Below are 25,394 nucleotides of genomic sequence, written 5' to 3'. Positions count from 1 at the left end.
ACACACAGCAACAGAGGAAGGTTACTACTACTGATACACACAGCAACAGAGGAAGGTTAGTACTGATACACAGCAACAGAGGAAGGTTACTACTACTGATACACACAGCAACAGAGAAGGTTAGTACTACTGATACACACAGCAACAGAGGAAGGTTACTACTACTGATACACACAACAGAGGAAGGTTAGTACTGATACACACAACAGCAACAGAGGAAAGGTTAGTACTGATACACACAGCAACAGAGGAAGGTTACTACTACTGATACACACAGCAACAGAGGAAGGTTAGTACTGATACACACAGAACAGAGGAAGGTTACACACAGCAACAGAGGAAGGTTAGTACTGATACACACAGCAACAGAGGAAGGTTAGTACTGATACACACAGCAACAGAGGAAGGTTAAGATACACACAGCAACAGAGGAAGGTTACTACTACTGATACACACAGCAACAGAGGAAGGTTACTACTACTGATACACACAGCAACAGAGGAAGGTTAGTACTACTGATACACACAGCAACAGAGGAAGGTTAGTACTGATACACACAGCAACAGAGGAAGGTTACTACTACTGATACACACAGCAACAGAGGAAGGTTAGTACTGATACACACAGCAACAGAGGAAGGTTACTACTACTGATACACACAGCAACAGAGGAAGGTTACTACTACTGATACACACAGCAACAGAGGAAGGTTACTACTGATACACAGCAACAGAGGAAGGTTACTGATACACACAGCAACAGAGGAAGGTTAGTACTGATACACACAGCAACAGAGGAAGGTTACTACACACAGCAACAGAGGAAGGTTACTGACTACTGATACACAGCAACAGAGGAAGGTTAGTACTACTGATACACACAGCAACAGAGGAAGGTTACTACTACTGATACACACAGCAACAGAGGAAGGTTACTACTACTGATACACACAGCAACAGAGGAAGGTTACTACTGATACACACAGCAACAGAGGAAGGTTACTACTACTGATACACACAGCAACAGAGGAAGGTTAGTACTGATACACACAGCAACAGAGGAAGGTTACTACTACTGATACACACAGCAACAGAGGAAGGTTAGTACTGATACACACAGCAACAGAGGAAGGTTAGATACTTACTACTGATACACACAGCAACAGAGGAAGGTTAGTACTGATACACACAGCAACAGAGAGGTTACTACTACTGATACACACAGCAACAGAGGAAGGTTAGTACTGATACACACAGCAACAGAGGAAGGTTAGTACTGATACACACAGCAACAGAGGAAGGTTAGTACTGATACACACAGCAACAGAGGAAGGTACTACACAGCAACAGAGGAAGGTTACTACTACTGATACACACAGCAACAGAGGAAGGTTACTACTACTGATACACACAGCAACAGAGGAAGTTAGTACTATACACACAGCAACAGAGGAAGGTTACTACTACTGATACACACAGCAACAGAGGAAGGTTACTACTACTGATACACACAGCAACAGAGGAAGGTTACTACTACTGATACACAGCAACAGAGGAAGGTTACAGCAACAGAACAGAGGAAGGTTAGTACTGATACACACAGCAACAGAGGAAGGTTACTACTGATACACACAGCAACAGAGGAAGGTTAGTACTGATACACACACAGCAACAGAGGAAGGTTACTACTACTGATACACACAGCAACAGAGGAAGGTTAGTACTGATACACACAGCAACAGAGGAAGGTTACTACTACTGATACACACAGCAACAGAGGAAGGTTACTACTTACTACTACTGATACACACAGCAACAGAGGAAGGTTAGTACTGATACACACAGCAACAGAGGAAGGTTACTACTGATACACACAGCAACAGAGGAAGGTTAGTACTGATACACACAGCAACAGAGGAAGGTTAGTACTGATACACACAGCAACAGAGGAAGGTTACTACTACTGATACACACAGCAACAGGAAGGTTACTACACTGATACACACAGCAACAGAGGAGGTTACTGATACACACAGCAACAGAGGAAGATACACACAGCAACAGAGGAAGGTTACTACTACTGATACACACAGCAACAGAGGAAGGTTACTACTACTGATACACACAGCAACAGAGGAAGGTTAGTACTGATACACACAGCAACAGAGGAAGGTTAGTACTGATACACACAGCAACAGAGGAAGGTTAGTACTGATACACACAGCAACAGAGGAAGGTTACTACTACTGATACACACAGCAACAGAGGAAGGTTACTACTACTGATACACACAGCAACAGAGGAAGGTTACTACTACTGATACACACAGCAACAGAGGAAGGTTACTACTACTGATACACACAGCAACAGAGGAAGGTTACTACTACTGATACTTACTACTACTGATACACACAGCAACAGAGGAAGGTTAGCAACAGAGGAAGGTACTGATACACACAGCAACAGAGGAAGGTTAGTACTGATACACACAGCAACAGAGGAAGGTTACTACTACAGCAACAGAGGAAGGTTAGACTGATACACACAGCAACAGAGGAAGGTTAGTACTGATACACACAGCAACAGAGGAAGGTTACTACTACTGATACACACAGCAACAGAGGAAGGTTAGTACTGATACACACAGCAACAGAGGAGGTTAGTACTGATACACACAGCAACAGAGGAAGGTTACTACTACTGATACACACAGCAACAGAGGAAGGTTAGTACTGATACACACAGCAACAGAGGAAGGTTAGTACTGATACACACAGCAACAGAGGAAGGTTAGTACTGATACACACAGCAACAGAGGAAGGTTAGTACTGATACACACAGCAAGAGAGGAAGGTTACTACTACTGATACACACAGCAACAGAGGAAGGTTACTACTACTGATACACACAGCAACAGAGGAAGCAACAGTTAGTACTGATACACACAGCAACAGAGGAAGGTTACTACTACTGATACACACAGCAACAGAGGAAGGTTACTACTGATACACACAGCAACAGAGGAAGGTTACTACTACTGATACACACAGCAACAGAGGAAGGTTACTACTACTGATACACACAGCAACAGAGGAAGGTTAGTACTGACTGATACACACAGCAACAGAGGAAGGTTACTACTACTGATACACACAGCAACAGAGGAAGGTTACTACTACTGATACACACAGCAACAGAGGAAGGTTAGTACTGATACACACAGCAACAGAGGAAGGTTACTACTACTGATACACACAGCAACAGAGGAAGGTTAGTTATACACACAGCAACAGAGGAAGGTTAGTACTGATACACACAGCAACAGAGGAAGGTTAGTACTGATACACACAGCAACAGAGGAAGGTTAGTACTGATACACACAGCAACAGAGGAAGGTTACTACTACTGATACACACAGCAACAGAGGAAGGTTACTACTACTGATACACACAGCAACAGAGGAAGGTTAGTACTGACTGATACACACAGCAACAGAGGAAGGTTACTACTACTGATACACACAGCAACAGAGGAAGGTTACTACTACTGATACACACAGCAACAGAGGAAGGTTAGTACTGATACACACAGCAACAGAGGAAGGTTAGATACACACACAGCAACAGAGGAAGGTGATACATACACACAGCAACAGAGGAAGGTTACTACTACTGATACACACAGCAACAGAGGAAGGTTGATACACACAACAACAGAGGAAGGTTACTGATACACACAGCAACAGAGGAAGGTTACTACTACTGATACACACAGCAACAGAGGAAGGTTAGTACTGATACACACAGCAACAGAGGAAGGTTAGTACTGATACACACAGCAACAGAGGAAGGTTAGTACTGATACACACAGCAACAGAGGAAGGTTACTACTACTGATACACACAGCAACAGAGGAAGGTTAGTACTACTGATACTGACACACACAGCAACAGAGGAAGGTTACTACTACTGATACACACAGCAACAGAGGAAGGTTAGTACTGATACTTATACACATACACAGCAACAGAGGAAGGTTAGTACTACTGATACACACAGCAACAGAGGAAGGTTACTACTACTGATACACACAGCAACAGAGGAAGGTTAGTACTACTGATACACACAGCAACAGAGGAAGGTTAGTACTGATACACACAGCAACAGAGGAAGGTTAGTACTACACACAGCAACAGAGGAAGGTTAGTACTGATACACACAGCAACAGAGGAAGGTTACTACTACTGATACACACAGCAACAGAGGTTAAGACTTACTAATACTGATACACACAGCAACAGAGGAAGGTTAGTACTGATACACACAGCAACAGAGGAAGGTTAGTACTGATACACACAGCAACAGAGGAAGGTTACTACTACTGATACTTACTACTGATACACACAGCAACAGAGGAAGGTTACTACTACTGATACACACAGCAACAGAGAGAAGGTTAGTACTGATACACACAGCAACAGAGGAAGGTTACTACTACTGATACACACAGCAACAGAGGAAGGTTAGTACTGATACACACAGCAACAGAGGAAGGTTAGTACTACTGATACACACAGCAACAGAGGAAGGTTAGTACTGATACACACAGCAACAGAGGAAGGTTAGTACTGATACACACAGCAACAGAGGAAGGTTACTACTACTGATACACACAGCAACAGAGGAAGGTTACTACACAGCAGACAGATACACAGGAAGGTACTGATACACACAGCAACAGAGGAAGGTTAGTACTGATACACACAGCAACAGAGGAAGGTTACTACTACTGATACACACAGCAACAGAGGAAGGTTACTACTACTGATACACACAGCAACAGAGGAAGGTTACTACTATACTGCAACAGAGGAAGGTTACACTACAGCAACAGAGGAAGGTTAGTACTATACACACAGCAACAGAGGAAGGTTACTACTACTGATATACACAGCAACAGAGGAAGGTTAGTACTACTGATACACACAGCAACAGAGGAAGGATACTACTACTGATACACACAGCAACAGAGGAAGGTTAGTACTGATACACACAGCAACAGAGGAAGGTTAGTACTGATACACACAGCAACAGAGGAAGGTTACTACTACTGATACACACAGCAACAGAGGAAGGTTACTACTACTGATACACACAGCAACAGAGGAAGGTTACTACTACTGATACACACAGCAACAGAGGAAGGTTACTACTACTGATACACACAGCAACAGAGGAAGGTTACTACTACTGATACACACAGCAACAGAGGAAGGTTAGTACTGATACACACAGCAACAGAGGAAGGTTAGTACTGATACACACAGCAACAGAGGAAGGTTACTACTACTGATACACACAGCAACAGAGGAAGGTTACTACTACTGATACACACAGCAACAGAGGAAGGTTACTACTACTGATACACACAGCAACAGAGGAAGGTTAGTACTGATACACACAGCAACAGAGGAAGGTTAGTACTGATACACACAGCAACAGAGGAAGGTTACTACTACTGATACACACAGCAACAGAGGAAGGTTACTACTACTGATTACTGATACACACAGCAACAGAGGAAGGTTACTACTACTGATACACACAGCAACAGAGGAAGGTTACTACTACTGATACACACAGCAACAGAGGAAGGTTACTACTACTGATACACACAGCAACAGAGGAAGGTTAGTACTGATACACACAGCAACAGAGGAAGGTTAGTACTGATACACACAGCAACAGAGGAAGGTTACTACTACTGATACACACAGCAACAGAGGAAGGTTACTACTACTGATACACACAGCAACAGAGGAAGGTTACTACTACTGATACACACAGCAACAGAGGAAGGTTAGTACTGATACACACAGCAACAGAGGAAGGTTACTACTACTGATACACACAGCAACAGAGGAAGGTTACTACTACTGATACACACAGCAACAGAGGAAGGTTAGTACTGATACACACAGCAACAGAGGAAGGTACTACTACTGATACACACAGCAACAGAGGAAGGTTAGTACTGATACACACAGCAACAGAGGAAGGTTAGTACTGATACACACAGCAACAGAGGAAGGTTACTACTACTGATACACACAGCAACAGAGGAAGGTTACTACTACTGATACACACAGCAACAGAGGAAGGTTAGTACTGATACACACAGCAACAGAGGAAGGTTACTACTGATACACACAGCAACAGAGGAAGGTTACTACTACTGATACACACAGCAACAGAGGAAGGTTACTACTACTGATACACACAGCAACAGAGGAAGGTTACTACTGATACACACAGCAACAGAGGAAGGTTAGTACTGATACACACAGCAACAGAGGAAGGTTACTACTGATACACACAGCAACAGAGGAAGGTTACTACTACTGATACACACAGCAACAGAGGAAGGTTAGTACTACTTAGTACTGATACACACAGCAACAGAGGAAGGTTACTAGTACTGATACACACAGCAACAGAGGAAGGTTAGTACTGATACACACAGCAACAGAGGAAGGTTACTACTACTGATACACACAGCAACAGAGGAAGGTTACTACTACTGATACACACAGCAACAGAGGAAGATACACACAGCAACAGAGGAAGGTTAGATACACACAGCAACAGAGGAAGGTTAGTACTGATACACACAGCAACAGAGGAAGGTTACTACTACTGATACACACAGCAACAGAGGAAGGTTACTACTACTGATACACACAGCAACAGAGGAAGGTTAGTACTACTGCAACAGAGGAAGGTTAGTACTGATACACACAGCAACAGAGGAAGGTTAGTACTGATACACACAGCAACAGAGGAAGGTTACTACTACTGATACACACAGCAACAGAGGAAGGTTACTATACACACAGCAACAGAGGAAGGTACTGATACACACAGCAACAGAGGAAGGTTAGTACTATACACACAGCAACAGAGGAAGGTTACTACTGATACACACAGCAACAGAGGAAGGTTACTACTACTGATACACACAGCAACAGAGGAAGGTTACTACTACTGATACACACAGCAACAGAGGAAGGTTAGTACTGATACACACAGCAACAGAGGAAGGTTAGTACTGATACACACAGCAACAGAGGAAGGTTAGTACTGATACACACAGCAACAGAGGAAGGTTACTACTACTGATACACACAGCAACAGAGGAAGGTTAGTACTGATACACACAGCAACAGAGGAAGGTTACTACACAGCAACAGAGGAAGGTACTGATACACACAGCAACAGAGGAAGGTTAGTACTGATACACACAGCAACAGAGGAAGGTTACTACTACTGATACACACAGCAACAGAGGAAGGTTAGTACTGATACACACAGCAACAGAGGAAGGTTAGTACTGATACACACAGCAACAGAGGAAGGTTAGTACTGATACACACAGCAACAGAGGAAGGTTACTACTACTGATACACACAGCAACAGAGGAAGGTTACTACTACTGATACACACAGCAACAGAGGAAGGTTAGTACTGATACACACAGCAACAGAGGAAGGTTACTACTACTGATACACACAGCAACAGAGGAAGGTTACTACTACTGATACACACAGCAACAGAGGAAGGTTACTACTACTGATACACACAGCAACAGAGGAAGGTTAGTACTGATACACACAGCAACAGAGGAAGGTTACTACTACTGATATACACAGCAACAGAGGAAGGTTAGTACTACTGATACACACAGCAACAGAGGAAGGTTACTACTACTGATACACACAGCAACAGAGGAAGGTTAGTACTACTGATACACACAGCAACAGAGGAAGGTTACTACTACTGATACACACAGCAACAGAGGAAGGTTACTACTACTGATACACACAGCAACAGAGGAAGGTTAGTACTGATACACACAGCAACAGAGGAAGGTTAGTACTACTGATACACACAGCAACAGAGGAAGGTTAGAACAGGAAGGTTACTACTACTGATACACACAGCAACAGAGGAAGGTTACTACTACTGATACACACAACAGAGGAAGGTTAGTACTGATACAGAGAGAAGGTTAGTACTGATACACACAGCAACAGAGGAAGGTTAGTACTGATACACACAGCAACAGAGGAAGGTTAGTACTGATACACACAGCAACAGAGGAAGGTTACAACAGAGGAAGGTTACTATACACACAGCAACAGAGGAAGGTTATACTGATACACAGCAACAGAGGAAGGTTAGTACTACTGATACACACAGCAACAGAGGAAGGTTACTACTACTGATACACACAGCAACAGAGGAAGGTTACTACTACTGATATACACAGCAACAGAGGAAGGTTAGTACTACTGATACACACAGCAACAGAGGAAGGTTACTACTACTGATACACACAGCAACAGAGGAAGGTTAGTACTACTGATACACACAGCAACAGAGGAAGGTTAGTACTGATACACACAGCAACAGAGGAAGGTTAGTACTACTGACTACACACAGCAACAGAGGAAGGTTACTACTACTGATACACACAGCAACAGAGGAAGGTTACTACCACTGATACACACAGCAACAGAGGAAGGTTACTACTACTGATACACACAGCAACAGAGGAAGGTTAGTACTGATACACACAGCAACAGAGGAAGGTTACTACTACTGATACACACAGCAACAGAGGAAGGTTAGTACTACTGATACACACAGCAACAGAGGAAGGTTACTACTACTGATACACACAGCAACAGAGGAAGGTTACTACTACTGATACACACAGCAACAGAGGAAGGTTAGTACTACTGATACACACAGCAACAGAGGAAGGTTAGTACTGATACACACAGCAACAGAGGAAGGTTACTACTACTGATACACACAGCAACAGAGGAAGGTTACTACTACTGATACACACAGCAACAGAGGAAGGTTACTACTACTGATACACACAGCAACAGAGGAAGGTTACTACTACTGATACACACAGCAACAGAGGAAGGTTAGTACTGATACACACAGCAACAGAGGAAGGTTAGTACTGATACACACAGCAACAGAGGAAGGTTACTACTACTGATACACACAGCAACAGAGGAAGGTTAGTACTGATACACACAGCAACAGAGGAAGGTTACTACTACTGATACACACAGCAACAGAGGAAGGTTAGTACTGATACACACAGCAACAGAGGAAGGTTACTACTACTGATACACACAGCAACAGAGGAAGGTTAGTACTGATACACACAGCAACAGAGGAAGGTTAGTACTGATACACACAGCAACAGAGGAAGGTTAGTACTGATACACACAGCAACAGAGGAAGGTTAGTACTGATACACACAGCAACAGAGGAAGGTCTACTACAGCAACAGAGGAAGGTGATACACACAGCAACAGAGGAAGGTTACTACTACTGATACACACAGCAACAGAGGAAGGTTAGTACTGATACACACAGCAACAGAGGAAGGTTACTACTACTGATACACACAGCAACAGAGGAAGGTTACTACTACTGATACACACAGCAACAGAGGAAGGTTACTACTACTGATACACACAGCAACAGAGGAAGGTTAGTACTGATACACACAGCAACAGAGGAAGGTTACTACTACTGATACACACAGCAACAGAGGAAGGTTAGTACTACTGATACACACAGCAACAGAGGAAGGTTACTACTACTGATACACACAGCAACAGAGGAAGGTTAGTACTGATACACACAGCAACAGAGGAAGGTTAGTACTGATACACACAGAACAGAGGAAGGTATACACAGCAACAGAGGAAGGTTACTACTACTGATACTACACAGCAACAGAGGAAGGTTACTACTACTGATACACACAGCAACAGAGGAAGGTTACTACTACTGATACACACAGCAACAGAGGAAGGTTACTACTACTGATACACACAGCAACAGAGGAAGGTTACTACTACTGATACACACAGCAACAGAGGAAGGTTAGTACTGATACACACAGCAACAGAGGAAGGTTACTACTACTGATACACACAGCAACAGAGGAAGGTTACTACTACTGATACACACAGCATCAGAGGAGGTTACTACTACTGATACACACAGCAACAGAGGAAGGTTAGTACTGATACACACAGCAACAGAGGAAGGTTACTACTACTGATATACACAGCAACAGAGGAAGGTTAGTACTACTGATACACACAGCAACAGAGGAAGGTTACTACTGATACTTAGTACTATACACACAGCAACAGAGGAAGGTTAGTACTACTGATACACACAGCAACAGAGGAAGGTTAGTACTACTGATACACACAGCAACAGAGGAAGGTTACTACTACTGATACACACAGCAACAGAGGAAGGTTACTACTACTGATACACACAGCAACAGAGGAAGGTTAGTACTGATACACACAGCAACAGAGGAAGGTTAGTACTGATACACACAGCAACAGAGGAAGGTTACTACTACTGATACACACAGCAACAGAGGAAGGTTACTACTACTGATACACACAGCAACAGAGGAAGGTTACGACTACTGATACACACAGCAACAGGGGAAGGTTAGTACTGATACACACAGCAACAGAGGAAGGTTAGTACTGATACACACAGCAACAGAGGATGGTTACTACTACTGATACACACAGCAACAGAGGAAGGTTACTACTACTGATACACACAGCAACAGAGGAAGGTTACTACTACTGATACACACAGCAACAGAGGAAGGTTACTACTACTGATACACACAGCAACAGAGGAAGGTTAGTACTGATACACACAGCAACAGAGGAAGGTTACTACTACTGATACACACAGCAACAGAGGAAGGTTAGTACTGATACACACAGCAACAGAGGAAGGTTACTACTACTGATACACACAGCAACAGAGGAAGGTTAGTACTGATACACACAGCAACAGAGGAAGGTTACTACTACTGATACACACAGCAACAGAGGAAAGTTAGTACTGATACACACAGCAACAGAGGAAGGTTAGTACTGATACACACAGCAACAGAGGAAGGTTAGTACTGATAAACACAGCAACAGAGGAAGGTTAGTACTGATACACACAACAACAGAGGAAGGTTACTACTACTGATACACACAGCAACAGAGGAAGGTTACTACTACTGATACACACAGCAACAGAGGAAGGTTAGTACTGATACACACAGCAACAGAGGAAGGTTACTACTACTGATACACACAGCAACAGAGGAAGGTTACTACTACTGATACACACAGCAACAGAGGAGGTTACTACTACTGATACACACAGCAACAGAGGAAGGTTAGTACTGATACACACAGCAACAGAGGAAGGTTACTACTACTGATGTACACAGCAACAGAGGAAGGTTAGTACTACTGATACACACAGCAACAGAGGAAGGATACTACTACTGATACACACAGCAACAGAGGAAGTTTAGTACTGATACACACAGCAACAGAGGAAGGTTAGTACTGATATACACAGCAACAGAGGAAGGATACTACTACTGATACACACAGCAACAGAGGAAGGTTACTACTACTGATACACACAGCAACAGAGGAAGGTTACTACTACTGATACACACAGCAACAGAGGAAGGTTACTACTACTGATACACACAGCAACAGAGGAAGGTTACTACTACTGATACACACAGCAACAGAGGAAGGTTAGTACTGATACACACAGCAACAGAGGAAGGTTACTACTACTGATACACACAGCAACAGAGGAAGGTTACTACTACTGATACACACAGCATCAGAGGAGGTTACTACTACTGATACACACAGCAACAGAGGAAGGTTAGTACTGATACACACAGCAACAGAGGAAGGTTACTACTACTGATATACACAGCAACAGAGGAAGGTTAGTACTGATGATACACACAGCAACAGAGGAAGTTTACTACTACTGATACACACAGCAACAGAGGAAGGTTAGTACTACTGATACACACAGCAACAGAGGAAGGTTAGTACTACTGATACACACAGCAACAGAGGAAGGTTACTACTACTGATACACACAGCAACAGAGGAAGGTTACTACTACTGATACACACAGCAACAGAGGAAGGTTAGTACTGATACACACAGCAACAGAGGAAGGTTAGTACTACTGATACACACAGCAACAGAGGAAGGTTACTACTACTGATACACACAGCAACAGAGGAAGGTTACTACTACTGAAACACACAGCAACAGAGGAAGGTTAGTACTGATACACACAGCAACAGAGGAAGGTTAGTACTGATACACACAGCAACAGAGGAAGGTTACTACTACTGATACACACAGCAACAGAGGAAGGTTACTACTACTGATACACACAGCAACAGAGGAAGGTTACTACTACTGATACACACAGCAACAGAGGAAGGTTACTACTACTGATACACACAGCAACAGAGGAAGGTTAGTACTGATACACACAGCAACAGAGGAAGGTTAGTACTGATACACACAGCAACAGAGGAAGGTTACTACTACTGATACACACAGCAACAGAGGAAGGTTACTACTACTGATACACACAGCAACAGAGGAAGGTTACTACTACTGATACACACAGCAAAGGAGGAAGGTTACTACTACTGATACACACAGCAACAGAGGAAGGTTAGTACTGATACACACAGCAACAGAGGAAGGTTAGTACTGATACACACAGCAACAGAGGAAGGTTAGTACTGATACACACAGCAACAGAGGAAGGTTACTACTACTGATACACACAGCAACAGAGGAAGGTTAGTACTGATACACACAGCAACAGAGGAAGGTTACTACTACTGATACACACAGCAACAGAGGAAAGTTAGTACTGATACACACAGCAACAGAGGAAGGTTAGTACTGATACACACAGCAACAGAGGAAGGTTAGTACTGATACACACAGCAACAGAGGAAGGTTAGTACTGATACACACAGCAACAGAGGAAGGTTACTACTACTGATACACACAGCAACAGAGGAAGGTTACTACTACTGATACACACAGCAACAGAGGAAGGTTAGTACTGATACACACAGCAACAGAGGAAGGTTACTACTACTGATACACACAGCAACAGAGGAAGGTTACTACTACTGATACACACAGCAACAGAGGAGGTTACTACTACTGATACACACAGCAACAGAGGAAGGTTAGTACTGATACACACAGCAACAGAGGAAGGTTACTACTACTGATGTACACAGCAACAGAGGAAGGTTAGTACTACTGATACACACAGCAACAGAGGAAGGTTACTACTGATACACACAGCAACAGAGGAAGGTTAGTACTGATACACACAGCAACAGAGGAAGGTTAGTACTACTGATACACACAGCAACATAATCTTTTTAAAGGACATACAGTTAACTGCCAAAATAATGGAAACACCTGAGTAAATGAGGGATACAAAGTATATTGAAAGCAGGTGCTTCCACACAGGTGTGGTTCCTGAGTTAAATAAGAAATTAGCATCCCATCATGCTTATGGTCATGTATAAAAACGCTGTGCAGGCCATTGTTTTTTTCCATTATTTTGGCTACCATGGCTATGCCCCTATAAGATGACAATGAATGGTTTGATGAGCATGAAAACGATGTAAACCATATACCATGGCCATCTCAGTCATCAGATCTCAACCCAATACCATGGCCATCTCAGTCATCAGATCTCAACCCAATACCATGGCCATCTCAGTCATCAGATCTCAACCCAATACCATGGCCATCTCAGTCATCAGATCTCAACCCAATACCATGGCCATCTCAGTCATCAGATCTCAACCCAATACCATGGCCGTCTCAGTCATCAGATCTCAACCCAATACCATGGCCGTCTCAGTCATCAGATCTCAACCCAATACCATGGCCATCTCAGTCATCAGATCTCAACCCAATACCATGGCCGTCTCAGTCATCAGATCTCAACCCAATACCATGGCCATCTCAGTCATCAGATCTCAACCCAATACCATGGCCGTCTCAGTCATCAGATCTCAACCTAATACCATGGCCGTCTCAGTCATCAGATCTCAACCCAATACCATGGCCATCTCAGTCATCAGATCTCAACCCAATACCATGGCCATCTCAGTCATCAGATCTCAACCCAATACCATGGCCATCTCAGTCATCAGATCTCAACCCAATACCATGGCTGTCTCAGTCATCAGATCTCAACCCAATACCATGGCCATCTCAGTCATCAGATCTCAACCCAATACCATGGCCGTCTCAGTCATCAGATCTCAACCCAATACCATGGCCGTCTCAGTCATCAGATCTCAACCCAATACCATGGCCATCTCAGTCATCAGATCTCAACCCAATACCATGGCCGTCTCAGTCATCAGATCTCAACCCAATACCATGGCCATCTCAGTCATCAGATCTCAACCCAATACCATGGCCGTCTCAGTCATCAGATCTCAACCCAATACCATGGCCGTCTCAGTCATCAGATCTCAACCCAATACCATGGCCATCTCAGTCATCAGATCTCAACCCAATACCATGGCCGTCTCAGTCATCAGATCTCAACCCAATACCATGGCCGTCTCAGTCATCAGATCTCAACCCAATACCATGGCCGTCTCAGTCATCAGATCTCAACCCAATACCATGGCCGTCTCAGTCATCAGATCTCAACCCAATACCATGGCCATCTCAGTCATCAGATCTCAACCCAATACCATGGCCGTCTCAGTCATCAGATCTCAACCCAATACCATGGCCGTCTCAGTCATCAGATCTCAACCCAATACCATGGCCATCTCAGTCATCAGATCTCAACCCAACTGAACACTTATGGGAGATTCTGCAGCGGCACCATAGACAGTGTTTTCCACCACCATCAACAAATGATGGAATTTCTGTGTCTTATCCCTCCAAAAGAGTTCCAGACACTTGTAGAATGTCTGCCCAGGTGCATTGAAGCTGTTATGTCTTGTGGTGGTACAATGTCCCACTAAGACACTATGTTGGTGTTTCCTTTATTTAGTCAGTTTCATGTACATGTACAGTATAAATGCATACCCAATGGATGAATGTTGCAATCATTGAATGGCTCTCTCCACATGGTTTGCTTTAACATTTGGGTGCAAGTGTTTCTTGTTAGATTGATGTAGTCTGAACACGAGTTAGCCTTAATAAACACTTAATTGCCATCCTCTCTTCTCTCCAGTTAGTTCCTACGTTAGGTGCCAGTGCGGTGGTGATGGCCCTACAGCTGTGTGATGAGGTGAGCCTGGCAGGGTTTGGTTATGACCTGCAGCATCCCGGTGCCAGACTACACTACTATGAGAGTCTAAGTATGGACGCCATCAAGGCCCAGGTACATTACAGTATATAAGAGCAGTGGAGAGAGAATGACAAACACTGATTGTTTGCTGCTCCCATCAAAACATTTGTTAGCTTGTGCTACTCGTAAGGTCCAGGTCAGAGAAGCACTTTGAATTATACATATTTTTCAAATGAAAGTCTCTTAAGTATCTTCCTGTATTGATTGTCTTTGTCCAGGTAGTACATGATGTGAGCGCTGAGAAGCTCTTCCTCAGAGAGCTTGTGGCTGCAGGTGTCTTGACTGACCTCACAGGGGCGCTGTGACAAAGAGACAGTACCAGGGATGGACCCTGTTCTACCAGTTGTGGTTGGAGGTTAACTGCCTTGCTCAAGGACAGAACGGGAGATTTTTCCACCTTGCCGGCTCGGGGAACCAGTGACCTTTCTTAACAACCCCTGGTTCCTTTTCCTAGCATGATGATTCAACCAATCAAGGCTTAGTTGAAAAATGTACTATTATTATATACTATATTATGCACTATAAAAATGTATGCACCCATTACTGTAAGTCGCTTTGGATAAAGGTGTCTGCTAAATGTCATATGTAATTATTATATATTACATGCCCAAAGCTGCCGTTTGTATATCGATATCAAATAATTTCTGGCTAACAGTTAAGTACCTTACTGTAATAGATTTAAATAAAAATATGCCCAAAAATATTTCTCCAGTAAGAATTTAGCTAGGACTGTCTGGGAGTGGTCTGAGTGGGCAGGGAAACCTGAAAACTAGCTGTTATTGGCAGAGGTTTGGAACTCTCTTTGTTATTGGTCTATTAACTAATTTACTGCATGGTGACGCCACCATGGAAAGCAGAAACACCCTCCCGTGCAAACCTGCTCATTAGAAGGTCATGTATAGATTGTATTTTCAACCAACAACTATCAGGAAATAACACTGAACTCATTTTTACACTTTTAAAGTATTAGATTAATCAGCAAAATGAAACAAAACCCTGGGAAAACGGAATTTTGACTACACTGGGCCTTTAAGAACAAAAGATTGACCACCTCTGCACGACTTACCACAACCTGCCCCAACCTCAACACGTTGTAGTACAGTACCTTCCACAACCTTCCCCTACCTCAAAACGTTGTAGTACCTTCCACACCCTGCCCCTACCTCAACACGTTGTAGTACCTTCCACAACCTGCCCCTACCTCAACACGTTGTAGTACCTTCCACAACCTGCCCCTACCTCAACATGTTGTAGTACAGTACCTTCCACACCCTGCCCCTACCTCAGCACGTTGTAGTACAGTACCTTCCACAACCTGCCCCTACCTCAACACGTTGTAGTACAGTACCTTCCACAACCTGCCCCAACCTCAACACGTTGTAGTACAGTACCTTCCACACCCTGCCCCTACCTCAAAACGTTGTAGTACAGTACCTTTCACAACCTGCCCCAACCTCAACACGTTGTAGTACAGTACCTTCCACACCCTGCCCCTACCTCAACACGTTGTAGTACAGTACCTTCCACAACCTTCCCATACCTCAACACGTTGTAGTACCTTCCACACCCTGCCCCTACCTCAACACGTTGTAGTACGGTACCTTCGACACCCTGCCCCTAACTCAACACGTTGTAGTACGGTACCTTCCACAACCTGCTCCTACCTCAGCACGTTGCAGTACAGTACCTTCCACACCCTGCCCCTACCTCAACACGTTGTAGTACGGTACCTTCCACAACCTGCTCCTACCTCAGCACGTTGCAGTACAGTACCTTCCACACCCTGCCCCTACCTCAGCACGTTGTACTACAGTACCTTCCACACCCTGCCCCAACCTCAACACGTTGTAGTACAGTACCTTCCACACCCTGCCCCTACCTCAACACGTTGTAGTACAGTACCTTCCACAACCTGCCCCTACCTCAGCACGTTGTAGTACAGTACCTTCCACACCCTGCCCCTACCTCAACACGTTGTAGTACAGTACCTTCCACACCCTGCCCCTACCTCAACACGTTGTAGTACAGTACCTTCCACACCCTGCCCCTACCTCAACACGTTGTAGTACAGTACCTTCCACAACCTGCCCCTACCTCAACACGTTGTAGTACAGTACCTTCCACACCCTGCCCCTACCTCAACACGTTGTAGTACAGTACCTTCCACAACCTGCCCCTACCTCAACACGTTGTAGTACAACACCTCAACACGTTGTAGTACAGTACCTTCCACACCCTGCCCCTACCTCAACACGTTGTAGTACAGTACCTTCCACACCCTGCCCCTACCTCAACACGTTGTAGTACAGTACCTTCCACAACCTGCCCCAACCTCAACACGTTGTAGTACAGTACCTTCCACACCCTGCCCCTACCTCAGCACATTGTAGTACAGTACCTTCCACACCCTGCCCCTACCTCAACACGTTGTAGTACAGTACCTTCCACACCCTGCCCCTACCTCAACACGTTGTAGTACAGTACCTTCCACACCCTGCCCCTACCTCAACACGTTGTAGTACAGTACCTTCCACACCCTGCCCCTACCTCAACACGTTGTAGTACAGTACCTTCCACACCCTGCCCCTACCTCAACACGTTGTAGTACAGTACCTTCCACACCCTGCCCCTACCTCAACACGTTGTAGTACAGTACCTTCCACAACCTGCCCCTACCTCAACACGTTGTAGTACAGTACCTTCCACACCCTGCCCCTACCTCAACACGTTGTAGTACAGTACCTTCCACACCCTGCCCCTACCTCAACACGTTGTAGTACAGTACCTTCCACAACCTGCCCCTACCTCAACACGTTGTAGTACCTTCCACACCCTGCCCCTACCTCAACACGTTGTAGTACAGTACCTTCCACACCCTGCCCCTACCTCAACACGTTGTAGTACAGTACCTTCCACAACCTGCCCCTACCTCAACACGTTGTAGTACCTTCCACAACCTTCCCATACCTCAACACGTTGTAGTACAGTACCTTCCACACCCTGCCCCTACCTCAACACGTTGTAGTACAGTATCTTCCACAACCTGCCCCTACCTCAACACGTTGTAGTACAGTACCTTCCACAACCTGCCCCAACCTCAACACGTTGTAGTACATGCACCTTCCACACCCTGTACAGTACCTTCCACACCCTGCCCCTACCTCAACACGTTGTAGTACATTGTAGTACCTTCCACACCCTGCCCCTATCTCAACACGTTGTACTACAGTACCTTCCACACCCTGCCCCTACCTCAACACGTTGTAGTACGGTACCTTCCACAACCTGCTCCTACCTCAACACGTTGTAGTACAGTTCCTTCCACACCCTGCCCCTACCTCAACACGTTGTAGTACCTTCCACAGCCTGCCCCTACCTCAACACGTTGTAGTACCTTCCACAGCCTGCCCCTACCTCAACACGTTGTAGTACCTTCCACACCCTTCCCCTACCTCAACACGTTGTAGTACCTTCCACACCCTGCCCCTACCTCAACACGTTGTAGTACAGTACCTTCCACACCCTGCCCCTACCTCAACACGTTGTAGTACGGTACCTTCCACAACCTGCCCCTACCTCAACACGTTGTAGTACGGTACCTTCCACAACCTGCTCCTACCTCAACACGTTGTAGTACGGTACCTTCCACACCCTGTACCTACCTCAACACGTTGTAGTACAGTACCTTCCACACCCTGCCCCTATCTCAACACGTTGTAGTACAGTACCTTCCACAGCCTGCCCCTATCTCAGCACATTGTAGTACAGTACCTTCCACAGCCTGCCCCTACCTCAACACGTTGTAGTACAGTACCTTCCACAGCCTGCCCCTACCTCAACACGTTGTAGTACAGTACCTTCCACAGCCTGCCCCTACCTCAACACGTTGTAGTACCTTCCACAACCTGCCCCTACCTCAACACGTTGTAGTACAGTACCTTCCACAACCTGCCCCTACCTCAACACGTTGTAGTACCTTCCACACCCTGCCCCTACCTAAACACGTTGTAGTACCTTCCACACCCTGCCCCTACCTCAACACGTTGTAGTACAGTACCTTCCACAGCCTGCCCCTACCTCAACACGTTGTAGTACAGTACCTTCCACAACCTGCCCCTACCTCAACACGTTCAACACGTGTACAGTACCTTCCACAACCTGCCCCTACCTCAACACGTTGTAGTACAGTACCTTCCACACCCTGCCCCTACCTCAACACGTTGTAGTACAGTACCTTCCACAACCTGCCCCTACCTCAACACGTTGTAGTACCTTCCACAACCTGCCCCTACCTAACACGTTGTAACACGTTGTAACACATTGTAGTACCTTCCACAACCTGCCCCTACCTCAACACGTTTTATTACCTTCCACAACCTGCCCCTACCTCAACACATTGTAGTACCTTCCACAACCTGCCCCTACCTCAACACATTGTAGTACCTTCCACAACCTGCCCCTACCTCAACACATTGTAGTACCTTCCACAACCTGCCCCTACCTCAACACATTGTAGTACCTTCCACAACCTGCCCCTACCTCAACACGTTGTAGTAGTACCTTCCACAACCTGCCCCTACCTCAACACGTTGTAGTACCTTCCACAACCTGCCCCTACCTCAACACATTGTAGTACCTTCCACAACCTGCCCCTACCTCAACACGTTAAAGTACCTTCCACACCCTGCCCCTACCTCAACACGTTGTTGTACAGTACCTTCCACAACCTTCCCCTACCTCAACACGTTGTAGTACCTTCCACACCCTGCCCCTACCTCAACACGTTGTAGTACAGTACCTTCCAAAACCTGCCCCTACCTCAACACGTTGTAGTACAGTACCTTCCACAACCTGCCCCTACAACACGTTGTAGTACCTTCCACACCCCCCTACCTCAACACATTGTATTACACACACCTCAACACGTTGTAGTACAGTACCTTCCACAACCTGCCACTATCTCAACACGTTGTATAGTACCTTCCACAACCTTCCCCTACCTCAACACGTTGTAGTACAGTACCTTCCACAACCTTCCCCTACCTCAACACGTTGTAGTACCTTCCTCAACCTTCCCCTACCTCAACACGTTGTAGTACCTTCCACAACCTTCCCCTACCTCAACACGTTGTAGTACCTTCCTCAACCTTCCCCTACCTCAACACATTGTATTACCTTCCACAACCTTCCCCTACCTCAACATGTTGTAGTACCTTTCCACAACCTTCCCCTACCTCAACACGTTGTAGTACAGTACCTTCCTCAACCTTCCCCTACCTCAACACGTTGTAGTAGCTTCCACAACCTGCCCCTATCTCAACACGTTGTAGTACAGTGTCTTCTTCAACCTGCCCCTACCTCAACACGTTGTAGTACATTGTAGTGTCTTCCTCAACCTGCCCCTACCTCAACACGTTGTAGTACATTGTAGTGTCTTACACAACCTTCCCCTACCTCAACACGTTGTAGTACATTGTAGTACCTTCTACAACCTTCCCCTACCTCAACACATTATAGTACATTGTACTGTCTTCCACAACCTGCCCCTACCTCAACACGTTGTAGTACAGTACCTTCCACACCATTCCCCTACCTCAACAAGTTGTAGTACAGTACATTCCACACCCTGCCCCTACCTCAACACATTATAGTACATTGTAGTGTCTTCCACAACCTTCCCCTACCTCAACACGTTGTAGTACATTGTAGTGTCTTCCACAACCTTCCGCTACCTCAACACATTATAGTACATTGAAGTGTCTTCCACAACCTTCCCCTACCTCAACACATTATAGTACATTGTAGTGTCTTCCAGCAACCTTCCCTACCTCAACACATAGTACATTGTAGTGTCCTTCCTCAACCTGCCCCTACCTCAACACATTGTAGTACAGTACCTTCCACAACCTTCCCCTACCTCAACACGTTGTAGTACCTTCCACAACCTGCCCCTACCTCAACACGTTGTAGTACCTTCCACAACCTGCCCCTACCTCAACACGTTGTAGTACCTTCCACACCCTGCCCCTACCTCAACACGTTGTAGTACAGTACCTTCCACAACCTGCCCCTACCTCAACACGTTGTAGTACAGTACCTTCCACAACCTGCCCCTACCTCAACACGTTGTAGTACAGTACCTTCCACAACCTGCCCCTACCTCAACACATTGTAGTACAGTACCTTCCACAACCTGCCCCTACCTCAACACGTTGTTGTAGTACCTTCCACAACCTTCCCCTACCTCAACACGTTGTAGTACAGTACCTTCCACAACCTGCCCCCTACCTCAACACGTTGTAGTACAGTACCTTCCACAACCTGCCACTACCTCAACACGTTAGTACCTTCCACAACCTTCCCCTACCTCAACACGTTGTAGTACCTTCCACAACCTTCCCCTACCTCAACACGTTGTAACACCTTGTAGTACCTTCCACAACCTTCCCCTACCTCAACACGTTGTAGTACCTTCCACAACCTTCCCTAACCTCAACACATTGTAGTACCTTCCACAACCTTCCCTACCTCAACATGTTGTAGTACCTTCCACAACCTGCCCCTACCTCAACACGTTGTAGTACAGTACCTTCCACAACCTTCCCCTACCTCAACACGTTGTAGTAGTGTGCCCCTATCTCAACACGTTGTAGTACATTGTAGTGTCTTCCCTGCCCCTACCTCAACACGTTGTAGTACATTGTAGTGTCTTCCACAACCTGCCCCTACCTCAACACGTTGTAGTACAGTACCTTCCACAACCTTCCCCTACCTCAACACGTTGTAGTACCAGTCCTTCACAACCTGCCCCTACCTCAACACGTTATAGTACAGTACCTTCCACAACCTGCCCCTACCTCAACACGTTGTAGTAGTACCTTCCACAACCTTCCCCTACCTCAACACGTTGTAGTACAGTACCTTCCACAACCTGCCCCTACCTCAACACATTATAGTACATTGTACCTTCCACAACCTTCCCCTACCTCAACACGTTGTAGTACATTGTAGTGTCTTCCACAACCTTCCGCTACCTCAACACATTATAGTACATTGAAGTGTCTTCCACAACCTTCCCCTACCTCAACACATTATAGTACATTGTAGTGTCTTCCTCAACCTTCCCCTACCTCAACACATAGTACATTGTAGTGTCTTCCTCAACCTTCCCCTACCTCAACACATTATAGTACATTGTAGTGTCTTCCACAACCTTCCCCAACCTCAACACGTTGTAGTACCTTCCACAACCTTCCCCTACCTCAACACGTTGTAGTACAGTACCTTCCACAACCTGCCACTATCTCAACACGTTATAGTACCTTCCTCAACCTTCCCCTACCTCAACACGTTGTAGTACCTTCCACAACCTGCCCCTATCTCAACACGTTGTAGTACATTGTAGTGTCTTCTTCAACCTGCCCCTACCTCAACACGTTGTAGTACATTGTAGTGTCTTCCTCAACCTGCCCCTACCTCAACACATTATAGTACATTGTAGTGTCTTCCACAACCTTCCCCTACCTCAACACGTTGTAGTACATTGTAGTGTCTTCCACAACCTTCCGCTACCTCAACACGTTGTAGTACATTGTACTGTCTTCCACAACCTTCCGCTACCTCAACACGTTGTAGTACATTGTACCTTCCACAACCCTGCCCCTACCTCAACACGTTGTAGTACAGTACCTTCCACACCCTGCCCCTACCTCAACACGTTGTAGTACAGTACCTTCCACAACCTGCCCCTACCTCAACACGTTGTAGTACAGTACCTTCCACACCCTGCCCCTACCTCAACACGTTGTAGTACCTTCCACAACCTGCCCCTACCTCAACACGTTGTAGTACCTTCCACAACCTGCCCCTACCTCAACACGTTGTAGTACCTTCCAGTACCTGCCCCTACCTCAACACTTGTAGTACCTTCCACACCCTGCCCCTACCTCCTCAACACGTTGTAGTACAGTACCTTCCACACCCTGCCCCTACCTCAACACGTTGTAGTACGGTACCTTCCACAACCTGCTCCTACCTCAACACGTTGTAGTACAGTACCTTCCACAGCCTGCCCCTACCTCAACACATTGTAGTACCTTCCACAGCCTGCCCCTACCTCAACACGTTGTAGTACCTTCCACAGCCTGCCCCTACCTCAACACGTTGTAGTACAGTACCTTCCACAGCCTGCCCCTACCTCAACACGTTGTAGTACAGTACCTTCCACAACCTGCCCCTACCTCAACACGTTACAGTACCTTCCACAGCCTGCCCCTACCTCAACACGTTGTAGTACCTTCCACAACCTGCCCCTACCTTCACGTTGTAGTACACAGCCTGCCCCTACCTCAACACGCCCCTTCCACAACCTGCCCCTACCTCAACACGTTGTAGTACCTTCCACAGTCAACACATTGTAGTACCTTCCACAACCTGCCCCTACCTCAACACGTTGTAGTACAGTACCTTCCACAACCTGCCCCTACCTCAACACGTTGTAGTACAGTACCTTCCACAACCTGCCCCTACCTCAACACGTTGTAGTACAGTACCTTCCACAACCTGCCCCTACCTCAACACGTTGTAGTACCTTCCACACCCTGCCCCTACCTCAACACGTTGTAGTACCTTCCACACCCTGCCCCTACCTCAACACGTTGTAGTACAGTACCTTCCACAACCTGCCCCTACCTCAACACGTTGTAGTACCTTCCACAACCTGCCCCTACCTCAACACGTTGTAGTACAGTACCTTCCACAACCTGCCCCTACCTCAACACGTTGTAGTTTCCACAGTAACATGTTGTAGTACCTTCCACACCCTTCCCCTACCTCAACACGTTGTGTACAGTACCTTCCACAACCTGCCCCTACCTCAACACGTTGTAGTACAGTACCTTCCACAACCTGCCCCTACCTCAACACGTTGTAGTACAGTACCTTCCACAACCTGCCCCTACCTCAACACGTTGTAGTACCTTCCACAACCTGCCCCTACCTCAACACATTGTAGTACCTTCCACAACCTGCCCCTACCTCAACACGTTGTAGTACAGTACCTTCCACAACCTGCCCCTACCTCAACACATTGTAGTACATTGTACCTTCCACAACCTGCCCCTACCTCAACACGTTGTAGTACAGTACCTTCCACAACCTGCCCCTACCTCAACACATTGTAGTACAGTACCTTCCACAACCTGCCCCTACCTCAACACGTTGTAGTACAGTACCTTCCACAACCTGCCCTACCTCAACACGTTGTAGTACCTTCCACACCCTGCCCCTAACCTCAACACGTTGTAGTACAGTACCTTCCACCCTGCCCCTACCTCAACACGTTGTAGTACAGTACCTTCCACACCCTGCCCCTACCTCAACACGTTGTAGTACAGTACCTTCCACAACCTGCCCCTACCTCAACACGTTGTAGTACCTTCCACAACCTGCCCCTACCTCAACACGTTGTAGTACAGTACCTTCCACACCCTGCCCCTACCTCAACACGTTGTAGTACAGTACCTTCCACAACCTGCCCCTACCTCAACACGTTGTAGTACAGTACCTTCCACACCCTGCCCCTACCTCAACACGTTGTAGTACAGTACCTTCCACAACCTGCCCCTACCTCAACACGTTGTAGTACAGTACCTTCCACAACCTGCCCCTACCTCAACACGTTGTAGTACAGTACCTTCCACACCCTGCCCCTACCTCAACACGTTGTAGTACAGTACCTTCCACAACCTGCCCCTACCTCAACAAGTTGTTGGACAATACCTTTCACACCCTGCCCCTACCTCAACAAGTTGTAGTACAGTACCTTCCACAACCTGCCCCTACCTCAACACGTTGTAGTACAGTACCTTCCACAACCTGCTCCTACCTCAACACGTTGTGGTACCTTCCACAACCTTCCCCTACCTCAACACGTTGTAGTACCTTCCACAACCTGCTCCTACCTCAACACGTTGTAGTACCTTCCTCAACCTTCCCCTACCTCAACACGTTGTAGTACCTTCCACAACCTGCCCCTACCTCAAGATGTTGTAGCACCTTCCACAACCTGCCC

General features: G+C 45.9%; 1 protein-coding gene across 4 annotated transcripts in view; it reads left to right on the top strand.

The window, feature by feature from the left end:
• The window catches only part of st3gal7 (ST3 beta-galactoside alpha-2,3-sialyltransferase 7), a 41,336-nt gene extending 25,299 nt beyond the window's left edge, over positions 1–16,037 (top strand). For all 4 annotated transcript variants that reach the window (XM_065002613.1, XM_065002614.1, XM_065002612.1 and 1 more), the window contains exons 7-8: positions 15,206–15,355; positions 15,541–16,037. In XM_065002613.1, the coding sequence (XP_064858685.1) occupies positions 15,206–15,355; positions 15,541–15,627 (237 nt within the window). In that variant the 3' untranslated portion in view covers positions 15,628–16,037. The remainder of the gene's footprint in view (positions 1–15,205; positions 15,356–15,540) is intronic.
• Positions 16,038–25,394: the final 9,357 nt, after the last annotated feature.

The sequence above is a fragment of the Oncorhynchus nerka genome, linkage group LG16 (genome assembly GCF_034236695.1).
Source record: "Oncorhynchus nerka isolate Pitt River linkage group LG16, Oner_Uvic_2.0, whole genome shotgun sequence".
In the NCBI taxonomy this organism is placed as follows: Eukaryota; Metazoa; Chordata; class Actinopteri; order Salmoniformes; family Salmonidae; genus Oncorhynchus; species Oncorhynchus nerka.
Note: the sequence above shows the minus strand (reverse complement) of the source record. Positions and strands in the feature narration are given on the sequence as shown.